Here is a 23,190-nt window from a genome sequence, read left to right as displayed (position 1 = left end):
CATGGCGGCACAACATGGCGACTTCCATGTAAGAGGACCTTCGGTGTAGATAGATAGAAATGGCTCATTCTAAGGTGATGAAAACATAACGGTTCATTATGTAAGGTCTTTATACACTACTGAAAACATAGTTATGGATATTATATTGTATTTCTGTCAAAAGATCCTCCTAAATATTGTACACTGAACCTTTAATAAGGAAATGACACATGTAAGGTTTAAAGTGAAAAAATATGCTAAATTTTTTTTTGTCAGACTTTAAACGTGATATCTTGAAACTGTTGAAATTGAATTCCTGTGAAACAAAACTGGTTTAACTGAAGAAGATTTTAATCTGTTTGAGGACATAATGTACCGCATTCAAGAATTATTGCTACAGTTATGAAATAAAACTAAAAAAATAATAATAATTTGGGTTATTAAAAGAGTCAAATGTACTTACAGTTAACATCCAGTCTGGGTTCACTGACAGCAAGTGTTGGAAATGAGGAATAATGAAACAAACAAAAGGGTAAATACCGAATATTAACCTCTGAAAGAAAAATAAATGTGATATGATGAATTATCAAATTATTTTTAAGCTACAGTTACTCATCAGTATCAAGGCGTCTCCACAGCACAGCAGGAAAATTGACAGTTCTGTGTAACCTTTTCCTGTTACCTGTTCTGGTACTGAGAGATGTGCATTAACTACATTAGACACAACAGAAGCAGTCGTTCTTAAATTGTTATACAGAGCAGTAACAATGGTGCTAAAGAGATTATTTGTACTTGCTGAAGTTGTTTTGTTATATAGATGATTACGTTACGATAGCAAATCCAAGTCCCTGCTGGAGTCAGTTAGAGCATTTCCATAGAGAGCCACTTTGCATCAGCAGCACCATGCTCCAGTGCTCTGGGAGAGTTTATAGTCCTGAGAGTTGAACACTGGATGACTGACAGCTGTCCTTCATGACAACAGAAGCCACAGAAATCCTCCTCATCAAAACATGACTTTGATCTGCGTCCTCATCTGGACTCTCCTCTGCTGCTGCTTCACAGGTAAAGTCCAGAGAATCAAACTCCTCTCCTCTATGAACATCCGTCCCTCTGAAATGAAGCCCACAAAACCATGACGCTGCTTTATGTTTTTGTCTCTGTATCCTCAGAGTCCAGAGGCCAGGTCACAGTGACTCAGCCTGGAGCAGTGAGCTCTGCTGTGGGAGGCTCCGTCTCCATCAAATGTAGGACCAGTCAGGATGTTTATGGCTCTAACTATTTAGCCTGGTACCAACAGAGAGATGGAGAAACTCCTAAACTCCTCATTTACTATGCTAGCACTCGAGAATCAGGGATTCCAGATCGTTTTACAGGCAGTGGATCAAACTCTGACTTCACTCTGACCATCAGTGGAGTCCAGACTGAAGATGCAGCAGTTTACTACTGTCAGAGTTTTCATGTTATCAACAGTCAGTATGTGTTCACACAGTGAAAAAGCATCGTACAAAAACCTCCCTCAGTCAGACTGAACAGAAACTGAACTGACTGCTGCAGCTGGAAGCTACTGCAGAGACTGATACACTTCACTGAGGACACACACACACACACACACACACACACACACACACACACACACACACACACACACACACACACACACACACATACTGTACAGACACAATTTCATCTAACAGATTTACCATTTCACCTTAATTGTTTAACCACCAATAAACATTTAGCAAAACAAGTTCAATGACAAAAAATGATGATGTGGAAATCAAATTACTTTCTCCATCACAGCTTCTCACCATCCATTCATATCCTATTGTAATCCCATGTTCATATCTCTGTTCGTATTTCCAATAAATTAAAAAGATCCAATCTGGGACATTTAATTAATAAAAGATTTTGTTATGACCTTCGACCTCAGCTTTATACTGAATAACAGAAATCACAACAAAAATGTGAAGACACAGATCAGCATCAGAAAAATGTCATGATCAAAACATGGCTTTAATTGTATAAACCTACGTTAACAAAAGATCAATATGAATTGGACCCAGGACAACAAAACATAGGTGACCTACTTACAGTCATTTACAACCGCTAACATTATTTTGTTCAATCTATAGTTACATTTTCAATACTCTAAACACAAATAGGCCAATATTGGCATATTCACACCATACCATTAACCAGAGATGGGGACTCAAGTTAGAGACTCGGACTCGCGGGTGCACTAATGCATTTACCACCACTTTGTTGCTCTGTTGGTTGGCCTTCATCACAATCTTTTTGAAAATGTGGGTGCGTACAGGTCACTCCAGTCTGTAGCAGTGAACAAAAAGAAAACATGTTTAATATTTCCAAGCGCTTCTTTTTTTTTAGTAAATATTATTTCACACAACAAATCAAATCAAACTTTGTGTTCACTATAGCTATACACTCTCATTCAATTTGCACCTCAGACATGAGGTCACAGTTTAATGTTTTAACCAGTGTACTCAAATTCCAACTTATGGGCCTGTTGTCAGTCAGCCAACTCTGGGCGGACTTGCATCCCCAAATCCATCCGTGTCCAAATCACTTTGCTTCGCCATGTGTATATGTCCCCCTTGGTACTGCTAAGATCAGAGAAGGAGAAAAAGAAACAAAACAACAGCGCAGCACTCCTTGTCCAGATGTTTAAATAATTCTCTCTCTCTTTTTTTTTCACTATCCCTGTTCCATAAATAATTAAAAATTGTTGCATCCTGTCCATCAGAACTGTGTACTGTGCAGTGTAATGAGTCTATGTGCATGTATCCAAAGGTCTCTTAGTGTGTGTGTGTCCATCCTCACTCACAGCGGCGTGTGTGTGTGTGTGTGTGTGTGTGTGACATGGGGGTCACCAGAGATGGGGACTCGAGTTAGAGACTTAAGTCGCACACACAGTGACTTCAGACTCGATTGAAGACTCGTCCTCAAAAGACTTCAGACTCGACTCGGACTCGAGGTGCGGGACTCGTGAACAATGTTTATTTATTAGGAAACGTCTGATGAGCTTGCCGTTATTGCCCTCCCTCCGTTAGTTATATTATATAACTATATATATATATATATATATATATTATATATTTAGTTATAACGTTACACTGGTCTGAGAGTGTGCAGGATGTGTTGACTTACAGTAGTTTACGCTGCCATTGGTTGCATTGCACATTATGGTTGTGCTCTGTAAGTTAAAAACAGGTTACAGCTTTATTGTTGACCTTGTAACTTAACAGTTTTATTTAGTTAACTTTACACTGGGTTTGAGAGTCAACAGGGTTTGTTGACTTACAGTAGTTTATAAGCTTATAATAAGTCATTAATTGTAGATGCATTGTACATTAGGCTACATGTTTGTGCTCTGTACGTTAAAAACAGATTACAGGCTTATTGTTGATTATGCAACGTCACAGTTTTATTTTGTTAACGTTACACTGGGTTTAAGAGTCTGGGGAGTGTTTTGACTTACTTGCTCTGTAAATGAAAAACAGGTTACAGTTACAGAATTCCTTATGGCCATGCAGTTTTATTAGCAACCTGGATTGAACGCAGCAGGTGATACAACATTCATCATAACCACGAGAGACTTGAGACTTGACTTGGACTCTTGCTCAGAGACTTGAAACTTGACTTGGACTCTAGATCAAAGACTTGTGAGCATCTCTGCCATTAACACACTTCATGTTGTTTCTACAGAATATGCAGTAAATTAAACCATTTCTTAAATGATATGTTTTTCTTTAGGTACAAGCTTACCCAATAACAAAACTATGGGTGTTTTTTGTGTTATTTACAAATGCTAGCACACAACATGTCAGAAATGAAGATATCATTTCCAAAACCTTAAATAATGTATAAAGCCTCTACTTCTGCTACAATAGCAGCTCAAAATCTATATTGAAACAGCTGATAAGCATTTCTGAATAAACATTTTTTTTTTTGTAATTTAGGTAAAATAGATCATCTAATTAATTCCAATCTCAACCAGATACATAGACAGGTGCTGAAGTTCTTTCAGTATTATACACAATGCAGTAAAAAGGAGAATTTCTGCTGAGATGAGTTTATCCAATGTGGATACATAACAACACTGAAGAGGAGAGAAAGAAAAAGAACAGGACAGGCATTTTTTCCCCCTATCCATTCTGTGCTTTTTTTTGTTTCTGTGTAATTGTGTATTTACACTGTTACAGCTCCTCCCCCTTCCTGCTCCCTTCTGCAGGAGAAGCCTGAGCTGGGCAATCACCTGTGCAGCTCTACCTTCAGAGCTTATTTAGCCTGGACTGATTAGTCTTTTATTCTGTTTCCTCCTAGGCCGGCGTCTTATCAGGTTTGTCCTGTGTTTTTTTTTTTTTTTGGTTTATCCTGACAACACACACACACCTCTCACTCATCCATTCACTGCCGACACAACTGATAGACATACTTTGCCACACCACATATTTTTGATGATTATTTGACTTTTCTGTTACTTTTACAATAAATCATCTCTTTAGGATGCAAACCTGTTGTCTCTCACCTCCTTTTTGTCACGGGCTAAACGCTGGTTTGTGACAACATTTACAATTACTCATTTGGCAGACCCTTTTATCTAAAGCGTTTTACATTTGAGAAACGACATACAAGCATCAATTAAGAATAGATACAGTAAGAGATCTACAACTGACAATAAATACTAGTAAGAGCTATTAGCCATTGGAGTAAATACCTAGGGAAAGAAGAGTCAACAAATAGTGCAATCAATCCAAGAGAATTGTAAGGAGATAGAAGAAGATGAAGAGCACAGGGAGTGCATGTTAGAGGTGTTATAAGAGGAAGTGTTCTCTGAAGAGATGAGTTTTCAAGAGCTTCTTGAAGTTAGAGATGGACTCCCTTAAACCGGCGACCCTCCAATTTCCAGCCAAGTCCTTATGGACTGAGCTGCTGCCGCCCTTTTTGTATTTTATGTTGCTAAAAATGCTTTTGCTTTTGTAATTCTGTCTAAAAACAAGCTGTCTGTAATTCTTAAATCTTTTTCCTACTCTACATTCTATAAAGCAAAGATGACACTTGACGCCAAAAATGTAGGGTGGTTTACAGGAAAAGGAAACTCAATTACAAAAAACAATGGATTTCACACAGTCTACTGTATGCATTTAGAGCTAAAACATGAAAGTAATGCAGTTTTTGTAATGCCATCAACTGTTTGTATTTAGAAGGTTATTGTGCTATGACTGATTGATCTATTCCTCTTGGAAAGAAAATGTGCTAGTGTTTTGTTAGAATGATTTTATTTTGAGTCAGGTTTGCTTTGTTTTGATAGTCTGTGTATGTAGAGAATGTTTTTTTGCCATTTGAAAGAACAAAATGTGATTTTGAGCAGAAAATACAAGATTTGGCTAATTCTGTGAGGTAGGTGTGTTACTGTGTTAAGAGTTAATAGAGTATCTTAAGTTCAGGTTAATGCTTGTTAGTATTGAAAAAAACTGTAAATGATGGCACCACATGACAAGTCAGAGGATCACCAACGTTATTACAATTCATCCAGAGGGGGACATGAATGTGTGTACAACATTTCAAGACAACCCATCAAATAGTTGTTGAGACATTTCACTAAAATGATAAATGTGAACCTCATGTGGAGCTGCACTGTAATTGTCATACAGCATCTAGGAACCACAAAAGTCTTTACTAAATTAGTGATACTACAGCCTATATAACAGAATCAGACAACTTTGACCTGAAAGACCTGAACTTTGGACCAAAGTAGTGGACTGACCAGCCGATTAACAGACCAACATTGCCGTCCATGGAGCCATGGGAAGCCTAAAAATGTAAAGTACCCTAGAGCACAGTTCTTATCATACTTCTGTCTGTCCTGCCTCAGTGTCACTGATGCCCTTTGTGCTCTGGATAAATCACTCGCAACACACAGACACATCAGGAAAAAGCCTGCATAAGTTACTTGAGAACTTGTGTGGTACCATAACAATTCCACAAGAGAGCAACATTGGGTTACAACTACACATGGGAATATGACAATAAAATAACCATTGTTGTAGTTCTAAATCTGTGATAAGTCTGTTTTGATAGATAGTTTATGTCATACAATGTAAAAAAAATAAGTAATGACATTATAAAATCCTACTTATCTGACAGTGAGACAAGAATGCAATATATTTCAGCAGTTATTCTTGTAACAATACATGTGAACACAATGCAATTGATGCTTATTATTATGTTTTTTTATATTGTTTTAAGACACAGAGAGCTTCTCCAGAGTGTTCTGCGATGACTCGACCCACTGCAAAGAGAGAGATAATAAACTTTAAATGAGGTAAACTAAACTCCATCCTGTTGATTGCAGCAGAAGAGGCTGCAAGTTTCTGTTGGTCTTCGTCAGATTGGATGAAACTGGTTTCACTTCCCTCTCTGAAATCAGTTACCAAGGAAACAGACGGGCATCACTGCTGAACCATGACAACAGACGGTTTTCAATATTAAAGATAAAAAGTTAAAACAGGCACACTTTTATTCAGGTGTATATATTTTTTTAATTAAATATTTCCCATATGGAGAAGATTGTGAGGCTTTATTTGTTTCAACTAGAATAAATAGTTCTTGTCTCAATCAAAAATGACAATCATAAATGATAATGTGTTCATGTAAGCTGGAATCATCACTGTACAGTCGGGCTTCATTTCTGAAACATTCAAATGAACAAGGATAACTACTAAACTACTCTTTCAAACTGATAAAACAACAACATCAACAACTAAAACATGTCCAATGGCTTTAAAATCCTTACTCTGGGAAGAAGATTGAATCCTGTGCACATTAAACACTGAATCAAAAGAAATTGCAAAGTTCTTGAGCCCGAATATAACAATTTTAATTGGAGTGGATTGCAGTCTGGTTAACGACACTGAAGACTAAAAGGACTGCTGTGAATACATCATATTTCAAATATCAGACATAATATGTGAGTATTGATCTTCAGTGAGTATTGATCCAATACTGGCTTTCCCATTACTTTACTATTCAGCTCTCACGCATTCATAATCAATACTTTGTTGAACGTATTGATCCATTAATTAATAAACAGCATCATCAGAGAAATTCAAGTCCCTGCTGGAGTCAGTACGAACATTTCCATAGAGAGCCACTTTGCATCAGCAGCACCATGCTCCAGTGCTCTGGGAGAGTTTATAGTCCTGAGAGTTGAACACTGGATGACTGACAGCTGTCCTTCATGACAACAGAAGCTACAGAAATCCTCCTCATCAAAAACATGACTTTGATCTGTGTCCTCATCTGGACTCTCCTCTGCTGCTGCTTCACAGGTAAAGTCCAGAGAATCAAACTCCTCTCCTCTATGAACATCCGTCCCTCTGAAATGAAGCCCACAAAACCATGACGCTGCTTTATGTTTTTGTCTCTGTATCCTCAGAGTCCAGAGGCCAGGTCACAGTGACTCAGCCTGGAGCAGTGAGCTCTGCTCTGGGAGGCTCCGTCTCCATCAAATGTAGGACCAGTCAGAATGTTTATGTTTATAGCAACAACCACCGTTTAGCCTGGTACCAACAGAGAGCTGGAGAAACTCCTAAACTGCTCATTTACAATGCTAACACTCGAGTATCAGGGATTCCCGATCGTTTTACAGGCAGTGGATCAAACTCTGACTTCACTCTGACCATCAGTGGAGTCCAGACTGAAGATGCAGCAGTTTACTACTGTCAGAGTCAACATTACATCAACAGTCAGTGGTTGTTCACACAGTGAAAAAGCGTCGTACAAAAACCTCCCTCAGTCAGACTGAAAAGAAACTGAAGTGACTGCTGCAGCTGGAAGCTACTGCAGAGACTGAAACACTTCACTGAGGATGCACACACACACACACACACATACAGCAAATGCACAATTTTATAAAGTGGATTACAAATATCACAGTATCAGTATCAGAACAAGTTCTGTGTCAAATAATTATCTTGCTGGACATCAAATTACACAAGTGTTACGTAGCTACGTTACTGACTTTTAAAAATTTTATCTATTCTATTTTTTTTTACCTAACCAATAGTTTTGTTTCCTAAACTTTGATCACATGTTAGCAAAGCTTTGTGGCAGTCCAGTGAGACTCATAGAAATGCTAAGGGGAGTGACAAAGTGTAGATCATTCACTGTATTTATCTTGTGGTGAAATTTGATTGGAAAGCATAAACATTTAATCTGAATTTTAAATACAAATACAGTTCACTGAGGACACACACACACACACACACACACACACACACTGTTTCATCAAATTGATGGAACATTGCAGCTTTAACCATCAATTAACCTAAAAAACAAGTTCAATGACAAAAACTTATTTAGTGCAAATCAAATGAATCTTTCCATCACAGCATTTCACCATCTATTCATATCCTAATAAAAATCCCATGTTCGTATCTATTTTCCAAATAATCATTAAGATCCAATCTGGGACAGTCAATTACAAAAATGTTTGGTCATGACCTTTGACCTCAGCTTCATACTGGATTACAGAAATTAAAACAAAAATATGAAGGCAAAGATCAGCATAAGCTTCACGATGAAAATATTATTTTAAGCTAAATTTATGTAAAGAAAAGCTCATTATCAAATGGAATCAAGACAAAAAGACACAAGTGACCTACTTCATATTATTAGATGTTTATAACTCTAACTGCAAACTGTATTTTTTTTTTCAAATTTCCATTCCTCTGAGCATTTTTAGGACTTCATGTCCATGTTGGCTTCAAAGTTTAAATATTCCATAATAGCTGTTTTCTGGCTCTGCCGTCATGTCCAAAATTCCTAGTAGTTTCTTTAGCGAGCTACCTGATATACCAGCTTCAGCCTCCCCTCATGACTCATCATTTCTTTATTTGAGAAAATCTCAATATTATAAACAACCACAAACACAAGTCACTATTCATTGTCAACAGACCATATTAAACTCATTTTCCACATTGGAATGAAAAAACAAAATCACTGAAACAGTTTACTACCAGACTTTTTAGTATCCACTTCATATAAATATGTAAATATTGAGGACAATGCTCTCAGCACTGAGGGGGAAACACCAGAGAGCCACTTTGCATCAGCAGCACCATGCTCCAGTGCTCTGGGAGAGTTTATAGTCCTGAGAGTTGAACACTGGATGACTGACAGCTGTCCTTCATGACAACAGAAGCCATGACGCTGCTTTATGTTTTTGTCTCTGTATCCTCAGAGTCCAGGTCACAGTGACTCAGCCTGGAGCAGTGAGCTCTGCTCTGGGAGGCTCCGTCTCCATCAGATGTAGGACCAGTCAGAATGTTTATAGTGGGAACTATTTACACTGGTACCAACAGAGAGATGGAGAAACTCCTAAACTCCTCATTTACTATGCTAGCACTCGAGAATCGGGGATTCCAGATCGTTTTACAGGCAGTGGATCAAACTCTGACTTCACTCTGACCATCAGTGGAGTCCAGACTGAAGATGCAGCAGTTTACTACTGTCAAAGTGTTCACTATATTACAGTTTTTCTCAAATGCTAAAACACATTTCACAAACGTTTCGTCCATGTTCTCCAATGTCTAAACACAACACCCTTTTCTAAAGCTACATAAACACAACCACACCTTCTCCCTTCAAAACTCAAACTTTCACACCAAAAGAGCAGCTCGAAGCTTTCAAAAATGTAAACACTATACACATCATTACACACTACAGCAAAACAATTGAAAACACAATGCTCAATTTGTGAGAAGGTTCTTTGTTTCATAACTGCCAATGCATATTTTTAGAAACTTTACAATAATGGATTTCTTAGATCTCTGCAGAGGATTGGGCATTTAGATTTGTGAGTTTCATATGAAGAGTATAAATCTATAGTAAATTCTGTACACTACTGTAACACAACTCAATGCAAAAACAGAATCTATTGCACACAACAGTACTCTTGAAAACATGATCAGGGTGTGAAGTTTTTTTTATTTACACCACAATCACTGTGCGGCATCATGTCGCTGAGCTGCATCGGGCCACATCACCTCATCCACATCGCAGGCTATATTGTCTCTTGCCAGGCACCGCGGGAAAAACGCCCTGGAATGGCGGATCCATCCTTGGAAGTTCTCCACTGGGATGTCAACACACGCCAGCTCCATTGCCCTTAGGAGGTTCTCTCTAGTGTATGGTTGTCTGTCATAAACCTTCCATCTCCACGATGAGAAGAACTCCTCTATAGGGTTCAGGAAAGGGGAGTAGGGTGGCAGACAGACATTTAAAAAGTGGTTACTGTTGGTGGTGAACCACTCTCTGATTTGGTTTGTTCTGTGGAAGCGTACATTGTCCCAAATGATCACATAAATGGGATGTTCGGGCTCAGGATGGTGTTGTTGGCGGTCCAGAAGGATATCTTTTAGCTCCTCTAGGAAGGTTAGGAGACGTTAGGTGTTGTAAGACCCAAGGACAGCCTGCCGGTGGACAAGCCCCTCCAAACCCATGGCCGCACAAAGAGTAATATTACCCCCCCCGTTGGCCAGGAACCTCAGTGATGGCTCTTTGGCCAATGATGTTACGGCCTCTTTGCCTTCGTTTCTGCAGGTTGAAGCCAGCCTCATCCAGGAAGAGGTACTCATGAGGTCTGGCCATCGCGTCCAACTGTAATATTCTCTGTGAAAATGTGAAAGTGCACAGGTGTTCAGAACAACAGTCAATCAGGTAGCATAGTATTGTCCAGAAGTAATGTAGGCCACTGAGCAACACAGTATGTTCACCAACTGTACTGTGAACATGGATGTATACTTACTTGCACATACTCGTAACATAGGTCTTTGTGTCGTGCAGAGTTTCGCTCAAAGGGAACCCTATGGACTTGTTTCATCCGCATCTTTTGGCGCCGGAGAACTCGGTCTATTGTGGCCAAGCTGACATCATCAATGCCCTCAAAGTTCACATTATCGGCAATGACTTTGTCTCTGATCTCCCGGAGTCTGATGAGGTTGTTCTCACGAACCATATCCACAATGAGGGTTTCTTGTGACGCTGGAAATATGGCAACCCTCCCACCTCTATGTGGCATTCTTTCAACTCTAAAGAAAGAAACGTGTTGTCAATTGACATGTTTTACAATACAGTAACAACTGATTTGAAACTAATAGACTACTTTCACAGGCTTGTAAAATTGTATTGTGACAAAGAAAGCAATAGAGTACAATACCTGTTGTGTTGTCTGAATGCCCTGATAATGGTGGCCACGGTGAACCTACTCAGGTTTGGACGGACTCTTAGTCCTGCTTCAGCCATCGTCATGCCATGGACAATGACATGGTCAATGACTGTTGCTCGCATCTCGTCCGTAATGATGGTGCGAGGTTGTCTTGCTCTCCCTCCTGGACCTTCTCCTCTCCCTTGTTGGCCTCCTCCTCTTCTTCCTTGGCCTGCTCCTCTTCCTCCCTGGCCTGCTCCTCTTCCTCCCTGGCCTGCTCTTCTCCCTCCTCTGACTCAATTACCTCTTCCCCTGACTCTGCCTTCATCCATTGTGTTTGTTTGGAATCTTCAGCAAACTGTGCCCTCTGAACTTGCTTTCATACATGTGGTCACAGCATTAGCAACAGGTGTTTTCAATTTTGAGTCGTTGTGTGTAATGAATGATGCCAGGTGTGTTCATTTTGTTCAAATATTGCTGACTGTGGCAAGCATTTTGCATCACATGAGCTTTCATTTGAGAATATGAGCAGAGTTCTTTTGCAACTTGTGTTTTAGCAAGGAAAAATGTGTTAAGATTTATGTGAACGGAGGATTGTGTTTTGTGAATTGTGTCTTCATGTGAAATGTGTTTATGATATTGGAAAATGATGGCTAGATTTAGTAAATGTGTTTAGACAACTGGTCATTTGGTTTAGAGGATTGGCTTTTGTGTTTTAGCATTTGAGAAAAACTGTAACAGTCAGTATGCGTTCACACAGTGAAAAAGCGTCGTACAAAAACCTCCCTCAGTCAGACTGAACAGAAACTGAACTGACTGCTGCAGCTGGAAGCTACTGCAGAGACTGATACACTTCACTGAGGACACACACACACACACACACACACACACACACACACACACACACACACACACTGTACAGACACAATTTCATCTACCAGATTTACCATTTCACCTTAATTGTTTAACCACCAATAAACATTTAGCAAAACAAGTTCAATGACAAAAAATGATGTGGAAATCAAATTACTTTCTCCATCACAGCTTCTCACCATCCATTCATATCCTATTATAATCCCATGTTCATATCTCTGTTCGTATTTCCAATAAATTAAAAACATCCAATCTGCGACATTTAATTAAAAAAAGTTTTGTTATGACCTTCGACCTCAGCTTTATACTGAATAACAGAAATCACAACAAAAAATCAGCATCAGGAAAATGTCATGATCAAAACATGGCTTTAATTGTATAAACCTACGTTAACAAAAGATCAATATGAATTGGACCCAGGACAACAAACCATAGGTGACCTACTTACAGTCATTTACAACCGCTAACATCATTTTGTTCAATCTATAGTTACATTTTCAATACTCTAAACACAAATAGGCCAATATTGGCATATTCACACCATACCATTAACCAGAGATGGGGACTCAAGTTAGAGACTCGGACTCGCGGGTGCACTAATGCATTTACCACCACTCTGTTGCTCTGTTGGTTGGCCTTCAGCACAATCTTTTTGAAAATGTTGGTGCGTACAGGTCACTCCAGCCTGTAGCAGTGAACAAAAAGAAAACATGTTTAATATTTCCAAGCGCTTCTTTTTTTTTTAGTAAATATTATTTCACACATCAAATCAAACTTTGTGTTCACTATAGCTATAGACTCTCATTCAATTTGCACCTCAGACATGAGGTCACAGTTTAATGTTTTAACCAGTGTATTCAGATTCCAGCTTATGGGCCTGTTGACAGTCAGCCAACTCTGGGCGGACTTGCATCCCCAAATCCATCCGTGTCCAAATCACTTTGCTTCGCCATGTGTATATGTCCCCCTTGGTACTGCTAAGATCAGAGAAGGAGAAAAAGAAACAAAACAACAGCGCAGCGCTCCTTGTCCAGATGTTGAAATAATTCTCTCTCTCTTTTTTCACTGTCCCTGTTCCATAAATAATTAAAAATTGTTGCATCCTGTCCATCAGAACTGTGTACTGTGCAGTGTAATGAGTCTATGTGCATGTATCCAAAGGTCTCTTAGTGTGTGTGTATTTGTGACATGGGGGTCACCAGAGATGGGGACTCGAGTTAGAGACTTGGACTCGGGTCTGACTTAAGTCGCACACACAGTGACTTCAGACTCGACTTCAGACTCGTCCTCAAAGACTTCAGACTCGACTCGGACTCGAGGTGCGGGACTCGTGAACAATGTTTATTTATTAGGAAACGTCTGATGAGCTTGCCGTTATTGCCCTCCCTCCGTTACCTATAACCTAACACATAACATCTGCTGCACGCGGACGCACACGAGAGAGGACAACAAACCCAGGCAGCGGCTGTGCCATTCATCATAAACTTTGGCTTTAAAACTTCATACAACAACACCCAAACAAAGAAGCGCTGAACGCGAACATGGTGGGTAAACATCTTTAGCTCAGTGTTGACCATCTAACGTTAGCTTGCTTCTTGCTTCAGCTACGACCTACGAGAGGTTTACTCCGACTGTCGTTTGTTATGAAAAGATGAATGAGCGTTTGTTTACTTGCAAAACTTGTGGTGGTCAATTAACGTAATTATTACTTCCCACTAGCTGCCATCACCTTAATTAATTATTGCCGTTGGCTAGAAAGAGGTTACAGGTTTATTGTTGATCATGTAACCTTACAGTTTTATTTAGTTATAACGTTACACTGGTTTGAGAGTGTGCAGGATGTGTTGACTTACAGTAGTTTACGCTGCCATTGGTTGCATTGCACATTATGGTTGTGCTCTGTAAGTTAAAAACAGGTTATAGCTTTATTGTTGACCTTGTAACTTAACAGTTTTATTTAGTTAACTTTACACTGGGTTTGAGAGTCAACAGGGTTTGTTGACTTACAGTAGTTTATAAGCTTATAATAAGTCATTAATTGTAGATGCATTGTACATTAGGCTACATGTTTGTGCTCTGTAAGTTAAAAACAGATTACAGGCTTATTGTTGATTATGCAACGTCACAGTTTTATTTTGTTAACGTTACACGTCACAATTGAGGGCTGCTCGGAGTTGAAGCAGTCAATGCAAACCCATGATTGGTCAGTCAAACCCACCAATAGAATCTCTTATTTTGACCATTTTTGGAGTAGTATGTAGCTGCAGAACCGAAGGCTGAATTTTCAGGATCGCAATCTTAGGACCGGAATTGCATTTCTAGGACTACTTTGATACTGCCAGCTAGCTGGCTAGCAAGCTAGCTAGCTATGTTACTCTTGACAGCTCCCCGAAGCCACTTACCCTTACCACAACCATCACAGAATGTGTGCCTAAACTTAAGTTATTGATTATGTGCATGTCGACCAGTTAACCCTAAAGCTGTGCTAGCAGCCAGGGTTAACCTCCTTCGTGTTGCTGCACATTACAAACTTTATTTGTCATTGCAGTGCGATAAATATGCTCTTTTTGTTGCTTGCATTAAAAAGACACAAAAATACCTCAAGTGACTTGAAAATCATGTGTAGTACAATGACAATTCCACGAGAGAGCAGCACTGGATTACAACTGAACACTACACATGGGAATATGACAAAAAAATACCCTTTGTTGTAGTTCTGAGTCTGTGATAATTGTGTTTTGATAGATAGCTTGTGTCATATAACGTATGAAATTTAAGTAGTCTACTCAAATAATGAAATTTCACCAGAACGTATCTCAGCAGTTATTGAACACAATGGAATCGATGTTTATAATTTTGTTATTGTTTTAAGACACAGAGAGCTTCTCCTCAGTGTTCTGGGACGACTCGACTCAGGAGAGGAGGCTGCTAGTGTGTCGATCTTCCTCAGATTGGATGAAACTGGTTTCACTTCCCTCTCTGAACTCAGTAACCATGGCAACCGATAGGCATCACTGCTGAACCATGACAACAGATGGTTTTCAGGACTAAAGATAAAAAGTAGTAACAGGCACAGTTTTCCTCTTATGTATTTTCTTTATTCTTTAAATATTTCACATATAGTGAAGACTGTAAATATTTCCTGTCTCAAGCAAAAACCTCCTACATGAAGATGGTATGTTTGTCCATTTCATGTACCTAAGAATCAACAATGAAATATTCAAATGACAATGTTAACTACTGAACTACTTTTTCTGTCACGATTGTGGTGTGGAGGCAGGTTGGAGGACCCAAACGCAGGATACAGAGCGGAGCAGGTATAGTTCAACGAAAGGTTTTAATATAACCAAAAGCGAGCACACTTACAGGTGAGTGGCTGAATAACAGAAATCCAAAAGTACAGGGAGACGAGACAAGCAAGGCTGGTTACAGGCAGGCAGAGAGTAAACACACAACAGACTGGGGGGTAACATCAACAATGACCAGACAAAGACAAGACAGAAACACCAGGTATATATACACAGGGACTAACGAGCAGGGCGGGAGCAACATAGGTGAAAGACATGAGGCTAACGAGGCACAGGTAGGGACAGAGAGAGAGAGAGAGAGAGAGAGAGAGAGAGAGAGAGAGAGAGAGAGCGCAGGGGAAAACAGAGACAGACATGCAGAGGGATCACTGGGGTAACAGACATGACAAGGGTTACCGAACACTAGACGAAAGACAAGACAGACCCCCAAAACCCAACAGACCAAAATAACACTAACTAAACACAAAAGTGCAACACCAAGGATGGCCAACCGGCAGAGCGTGACATTTTCAAACAAACTGATAAAACAAAAAACAAAAAACAACATGTCCCTGTGAACACATCACATTTTAAATATCAGACACAAAATGTGAGTATTGATCCATTGCTAGACAGAATCATCAGAGTAATCCAAGTCCCTGCTGGAGTCAGTCAGAGCATTTCCATAGAGAGCCACTTTGCATCAGCAGCACCATGCTCCAGTGCTCTGGGAGAGTTTATAGTCCTGAGAGTTGAACACTGGATGACTGACAGCTGTCCTTCATGACAACAGAAGCCACAGAAATCCTCCTCATCAAAAACATGACTTTGATCTGCGTCCTCATCTGGACTCTCCTCTGCTGCTGCTTCACAGGTAAAGTCCAGAGAATCAAACTCCTCTCCTCTATGAACATCCGTCCCTCTGAAATGAAGCCCACAAAACCATGACGCTGCTTTATGTTTTTGTCTCTGTATCCTCAGAGTCCAGAGGCCAGGTCACAGTGACTCAGCCTGGAGCAGTGAGCTCTGCTCTGGGAGGCTCCGTCTCCATCAGATGTAGGACCAGTCAGGATGTTTATGTTTGGAGCAACTACCACTATTTACACTGGTACCAACAGAGAGATGGAGAAAGTCCTAAACTCCTCATTTATCGTGCTAGCACTCGAGCATCAGGGATTCCAGATCGTTTTACAGGCAGTGGATCAAACTCTGACTTCACTCTGACCATCAGTGGAGTCCAGACTGAAGATGCAGCAGTTTACTACTGTCAGAGTTTTCACTCTATCAACAGTCAAGCTGTGTTCACACAGTGAAAAAGCGTCGTACAAAAACCTCCCTCAGTCAGACAGAACAGAAACTGAAGTGACTGCTGCAGCTGGAAGCTACTGCAGAGACTGATACACTTCACTGAGGACACACACACACACACACACACACATACAGTACGCACACATTTTCTTCAAATAGATTGAACATTTCAACATGTTTGAACTAACCACCTATGAACATGTATCACTACAATGATTAAAAATATCTTAGTGAAAATCAAATAAATTTCTCCATCACAGCTTCTCACCATTCATCCATATCTCATTATAATCCTATTGTCTTGTCTGGTTTGACAATTAATAAAAAAGAGCCAAACTGGGACAGTTAACGAGAAAGGTATTGGTTATGACCTTTGACCTCAGCCTCTCACTGGATCACAGGTTTTTCAACTATTTCAAGTGAAAATAAAATATGGACACACATCAGCACCAGAAACCTTCATAACCAAAGATGGCAGAGCAGGACAGAGAGGGCAGATGTGAAGAACAACATGTAGCACAGACTTACTGCTTCTGTTAAAATGGACTCCTTTCACACCACTACCTGCTTTAGGATAACAGATAAACACTGTCTGGTTGTACTGACAAAACTATCAGATGTGTTCTGTACATGGTCCTTAATGCCTTTTTTTATTATCCCCTGATCTTATAAAATACTAGTTATCTGACCCTGTGGTAAACCCGGTCTCTAATGGAATGTGATTATTAAAAACAAAGACAGTAGTTATTCCTGTAATTGGACACCACTGATGAGATGAATAGGTCTTTATTTACATACACAGACTGAGTTGTCATCCCTTTTATTGGGCCTGTTATTTAAAACATTCCTGGGGTTAAAATCTCACAGTCATGTTGTATCACTTTATGCTGATTATATCCTGCTCTTTATTTCTGTTGCTAAAAATAAAATTCCTGATATTCTTATATTTATTCAGAGAAATAAAACTTACCATCATTTCTGGCTACAAATTAGGTCTAAACAACATATAAATCTTCATTAAGAGGAATCTCCTGTGATACGAGATAAATGGCGGTTTTATATTAACATGCTTTATAGTTAGTGGTACCCCAGTAATTAAAGTATGAACAAGTGACATTAAAAAAAGACATTCTTGCTATTATTGTGTCTTCATACCTTATTCAAATGACTGGTCCTATTATTAGATGTATGGCAACAAAAAGAAAATCATGACATGTCAATTTTATAAATATAATCCACAAGGAAAGCAGTATTTGATGAGATTTTTTATTGTGTTGAACTATTAAAACCACCAATAATACAACAGGCAAGAACACTTAATGTTAAAACGTGTAAAGGGAAAAAGACAGAACCAGAGAGAGACAGAGAGCAAATGTGAAGTTTTCATGAATTTGGATAAAACTTTTTGGCCTTATTGATCAACAATAAAGAGCATAACAACATGCAGTAAATATTCAATAAATTACAAATGAGAGTTAAAGATTGCCAGATATTGAGTGTCGCGCTGATCTGGCAGAGGTGCGCCTGTCTCCCGTGTGCCCGCCTCCTCCTGCATGCCGTCTCACCTGCGTGCCGCCCCGCTCTGCATCGGCAGCCGCGTGTGACCGTGCGTGCGCGCCCTGGCGCACCCTCGACCAGGTGAATTAGATTGAGCAATCAGAAGCTCGCACACACTTCAATCAGCGGGACCATATAACGCAGTCATTTGGCTGGTGGAAAGGGACTGACACGACGGAATGAGCAGCACACATCCACTGCGGGGAATGAGACTTTTGATTTGACGGGCTATCGGTAAGCTCACTTGAACGTTGTTTAAATCTTTTTCTGTTTAGGTGTTAATATGGGTGTGTTAAAGTTGTCACTGCATGGTTGAAGAGAGGGAGAAACTATGTTCAAATGCATGGATACATATGGTTAAAATGTGTGGGTTTTCTACCTAATTTGTGTAAAAGAATGCTTAAATAGTAAGCCAAAATTGGTTTGTTAAAGATTAATTAAAATGCATAATTAGTTTGGTGAAATGTGAAGAATAATATTGAATTTAAATATACTTACCGTTTTTGAAATATTTACCTTGACTTGTGTTTACTGTGGAAATACCTGTTTATTCAAAATGCTTTTTATTTCTGTGTTTAAAGGTTTTTCACCTATACTGTTCAACTCCTGTTCAATTATTCAAATAAATTATTCTGAGTGAAATCCGAAGTCTGGTCCTTGTCAAGTGTGGACACCTCGCAGTTAAAAAACACTTGACATTGAGACATATGTGAAAGAAGCGTTTCTCTTCTCATCTGCTGAGCTCAGTAACCTTGGCATAAGGCAGGCATCACTGCTGAACCATGGCAACAAACAGGTTTCACTACAAATTTAAAGAAGTTAAAATGACATTTTGTTTCTATGATGCATTCATGTTTAAAGGTTCAGTGTATAAGTTTTAGTTGCATTTCGTGGTGAGGGTGGCAGTTTGCAACCAACGGCTCACTGTGCATTCACGTGCTCCTCGGATGGTCCCATTTCCCGAGTTGTGAAGTCGTTCTTCCGACTTCTGGTGTGTTCATGCGCTCTTTTGTCGGAATGTGGAATCAACATGGACGCTACTACAAAGATGTGTTAGATTAGCATTATCAGAGCAATTTAATTTCTAAATCCAACAACAAAAAGGCTGTGAAAACTTTCAACACATGGTCCTCTTTTAATGTTTATATATGATACAGACTACCCCTGGCAAAGTGTTTTTTGTGTCTTCTTATATTTGCTGTTTTCTATACTTTTTTATGTCCCATTTACACTTCACTCTTCTTTTTTTCAATAAAGGAAATTGAAAATAAATCCAATTATTCCAACACCACATGAATGCACCATCAGTCACCGCTCAGCCCTTCTTTTCCAAGCATGCAGGAGAAGCTACGGTGGCCGACATGTTAGGTCGGCTCTTGGGTTAAATAATATGTGTGGTCCTCCATTTGTCAGAATTTCGCTTCTCTTCTAATAAACCCTACTACTGCTAAAACTACTACTATCATTACTTTTTCTTCTGCTTGTTTTTCAGACTTATTCAATGTAGTGACGAAACACAGTCTGTAGAGCAGTTTCTCCGTTTGGGCTACTGTAAAAACATGACGACTTCCACGTAAGAGGACCCTCAGTGTAGATAGATAGAAATGGCTCATTCTAAGGTGATAAAAACATAACGGTTCATCATGTAAGTTCTTTATACACTACTGAAAACATAGTTATGGATATTATATTGCATTTCTGTCAAAAGATCCTCCTAAATATTGTACACTGAACCTTTAATAAGCAAATGACAAACATGTAAGGTTGAAAAAATACATTTTACAATAATCTTCACATAGATCAATTAAAACATGAAAATTACTTTTTTTTTGTCAGACCGAAAACATATCTTGAAACTGCTGAAATTTAATTCTTGTGATACAAAACTGGTTAACTGAAGAAGATTTTAATCTGTTGGAGGACATAATGTAGCGCATTCAAGAATCATTGCAACAGCAAAAATACAGCAATGTCTACAGTTATGAAATTTAACTTTGGTTATTAAAAGAGTCAAATTTACTTACAGTTAACATCCAGTCTGGGTTCACTGACAGCAAATGAAGTGTTGCAAATGAAGCATTAAAATTCACACATCAGTATCAAGGTGTTTCCACAGCACAGCAGGTGACTGACAGTTCTTTGTAACCTCTACCTGTTCTGGTACTGACACAGCATTAGAATTGGAATGTGCAATAACTCCATTAGAAAAAACAGAAGCAGTCATCTTACAAATTTTTATACAGAGCAGTAACAATAGTGCTAAAAAATAATTTGTACTGGTAGAAGTTGGTTTGTTATGTATATGATGACTATATTTCACATACAAGTCCCTGCTAGAGTCAGTCAGAGCATTTCCATAGAGAGCCACTTTGCATCAGCAGCACCATGCTCCAGTGCTCTGGGAGAGTTTATAGTCCTGAGAGTTGAACACTGGATGACTGACAGCTGTCCTTCATGACAACAGAAGCCACAGAAATCCTCCTCATCAAAAACATGACTTTGACCTGCGTCCTCATCTGGACTCTCCTCTGCTGCTGCTTCACAGGTAAAGTCCAGAGAATCAAACTCCTCTATGAACATCCGTCCCTCTGAAATGAAGCCCACAAAACCATGACGCTGCTTTATGTTTTTGTCTCTGTATCCTCAGAGTCCAGAGGCCAGGTCACAGTGACTCAGCCTGGAGCAGTGAGCTCTGCTCTGGGAGCCTCCGTCTCCATCAGATGTAGGACCAGTCAGAATGTTTATTATAGCAGCCCATACCACTATTTACATTGGTACCAACAGAGAGATGGAGAAACACCTAAACTGCTTGTTAAACTTGCAAATCAGCTACTATCAGGGATTCCAGATTGTTTTACAGGCAGTGGATCAAACTCTGACTTCACTCTGACCATCAGTGGAGTCCAGACTGAAGATGCAGCAGTTTACTACTGTCAGAGTCAACACTATATCAACAGTCAGTATGTGTTCACACAGTGAAAAAGCGTCGTACAAAAACCTCCCTCAGTCAGACTGAACAGAAACTGAACTGAGTGCTGCAGCTGGAAGCTACTGCAGAGACTGATACACTTCACTGAGGACACACACACACACACACACTGTGCTCCCAGCCGTTAAGAGGCCAGTGTTGATCAGTGGCTGTCCAGGCCTTTCAGACAAAAATGGACATTGGTGCACAGAGATTGTCTGGACAGATACAAAACAGATCCAAATGGACTGAGCTGGAGGGGGCGGGACGGACGCTAGTGACAGGAAACAACTGGGACACACACACAGTGGGTGAGTCACAATTTCTCACAGAAAAATAAAAACTTAAGCACATTGAAGGTAAAAAAAAACAAAGTAATAATATATTAATTTATTAGTAAATGCTGATGAGCTTGAACAGCCTACATTGGTGATGAATGATAACCACAAAGAGTTTAGGAAACTGCCACTGGTTCGTGAAAGGTTTCACAACACACCCTCACAACTTTTGTCAAACATGCTCAATCTGCCTAAGACACAACACAGGGAGGGGATTACAGGTTTCATTAGCAGCACATCCACCACCAGATGAACCGTTTAACCACCTTATGAGGGAGGTTTTTAACTAAACCCAAGCAAAGGCAAAAAAGTACTGTTGATGATAGTTGATATGTTTCCAAAATGGATAGAAGTTTTTCCCTCTCCAGCAACAAAGCCGATGCAGTCTCCCGCCAGGAGGTTTTGTGGTGGTTGTGGAGGCTGAAAGAGCTACATGGATACATACCAGCCACTGCAGGAAGGTGCCTGCACCAGAACAGTTACAGATCAACAAGCGTGCACAATCAGCAACTGCACCACTGTTTTCCCTGACCTTGTGTTGTGAGTGAAGGAGGGATTGGGAACGCTTAGGCACCCTTTGTCTCGGACTCAAAGGCTGTTAGACAGCAAACATCAACACAAGGGAGCTAGTGGAAAAACTCCTGGTCTCACCACTGCTGACTTAAGAGTGAGTAGCATGTTTGTCTCTGGAAGGAGACATCCATGGGACCCAGTCAGGCACCCAGACATGTGGGCCTACGAGGAACAACACAGATGTTTGCTGCCATTGCAATAGCATTAACAGTGCCTCTGTTGCAGTTCTTAGATCACAAGCATGATGCACAAAAGCCACCACAACAGAACACCACAGTGAACTACACACAGGCATTGACATCACATAGCAGTGTTAGAGGCAAGAGAAGCACCCAAAGAGGCTGGGATGCTTGGATAATTTTAATAACTCCTCTTGTACGTTTGTGCCCAACAATACAGCTCCAGATGGTTCGGTGACCCCAGTGCTGGAAGGAATGCGTTCGCTACGAGAAGAACTTGCAGAGAACTCTGAAGTGGACACTAATATGTTTGACTGGTCTGATTCTGTATTTGCTAAATAAAAAGCCTTAGTGATGCCCATACTAGCAGGCCTAATGATTGCTGTAGCGCTGTTACCTCTCTGTGGATGTTGCATTATTCCATGTGCCAGAGGTTTGACTGTAAGAGCTATTGATAAATGTGTGTCTATTCAAATGATCACACTCCATGAACAAGTGAACATGCCATTGTTGCAGCAGCAGAACTGTGATGAAAGGAAGGACCCAGATTCGTTTTCTTGGTTAAACTGGTGTAGATTACATCATGATGCCTTTCTATGACCTGATGATCTTTTTGTAATGCTGTATATTCTTGAGTGATCAAAGAATGCTCACAAGGGAGGAGTATGTGATGGAAATTTGATATTTGTGTTTACTGTTTCACCCTGCATGCTTCATCAGAATAGACCAATGTGTCACTGTGTGGTATATGCAACACTGACATAAAATCTTTGGTTTGAAAATCTGAGATAAGAACCATCTCATGTTGAAAGTACTTTAATTTCATTTTTAATCCTTGAAACGTATTGAGTAATGTAGATTTGTACAAACTACATTTAAATGAATTCATGAAAACACC

The 23,190-nt window shown here is 39.7% G+C and overlaps 1 long non-coding RNA gene and 1 gene segment (V, D, J or C); both read left to right on the top strand.

The window, feature by feature from the left end:
* Window positions 1–16,191: 16,191 nt before the first annotated feature.
* On the top strand, window positions 16,192–21,265 carry LOC119908123. The segment is given in 3 exon segments: window positions 16,192–16,243; window positions 16,351–16,563; window positions 21,095–21,265. Coding segments are annotated over 3 exon segments (384 nt in total).
* LOC119908124 lies at window positions 18,376–19,690 on the top strand. The gene is made up of 2 exons (XR_005445194.1): window positions 18,376–18,468; window positions 18,816–19,690. It is a non-coding gene; the product is annotated as an uncharacterized LOC119908124 (long non-coding RNA).
* Window positions 21,266–23,190: the final 1,925 nt, after the last annotated feature.

Source organism: Micropterus salmoides, unplaced genomic scaffold (assembly GCF_014851395.1).
Source record: "Micropterus salmoides isolate LMB-PRFRI ecotype aquatic unplaced genomic scaffold, ASM1485139v1 Ms_hic_scaffold_17, whole genome shotgun sequence".
NCBI classification, from domain to species: domain Eukaryota; kingdom Metazoa; phylum Chordata; class Actinopteri; order Centrarchiformes; family Centrarchidae; genus Micropterus; species Micropterus salmoides.
The sequence above is the reverse complement of the archived record's forward strand: the minus strand, read 5'-3'. Positions and strand labels throughout refer to the sequence as shown.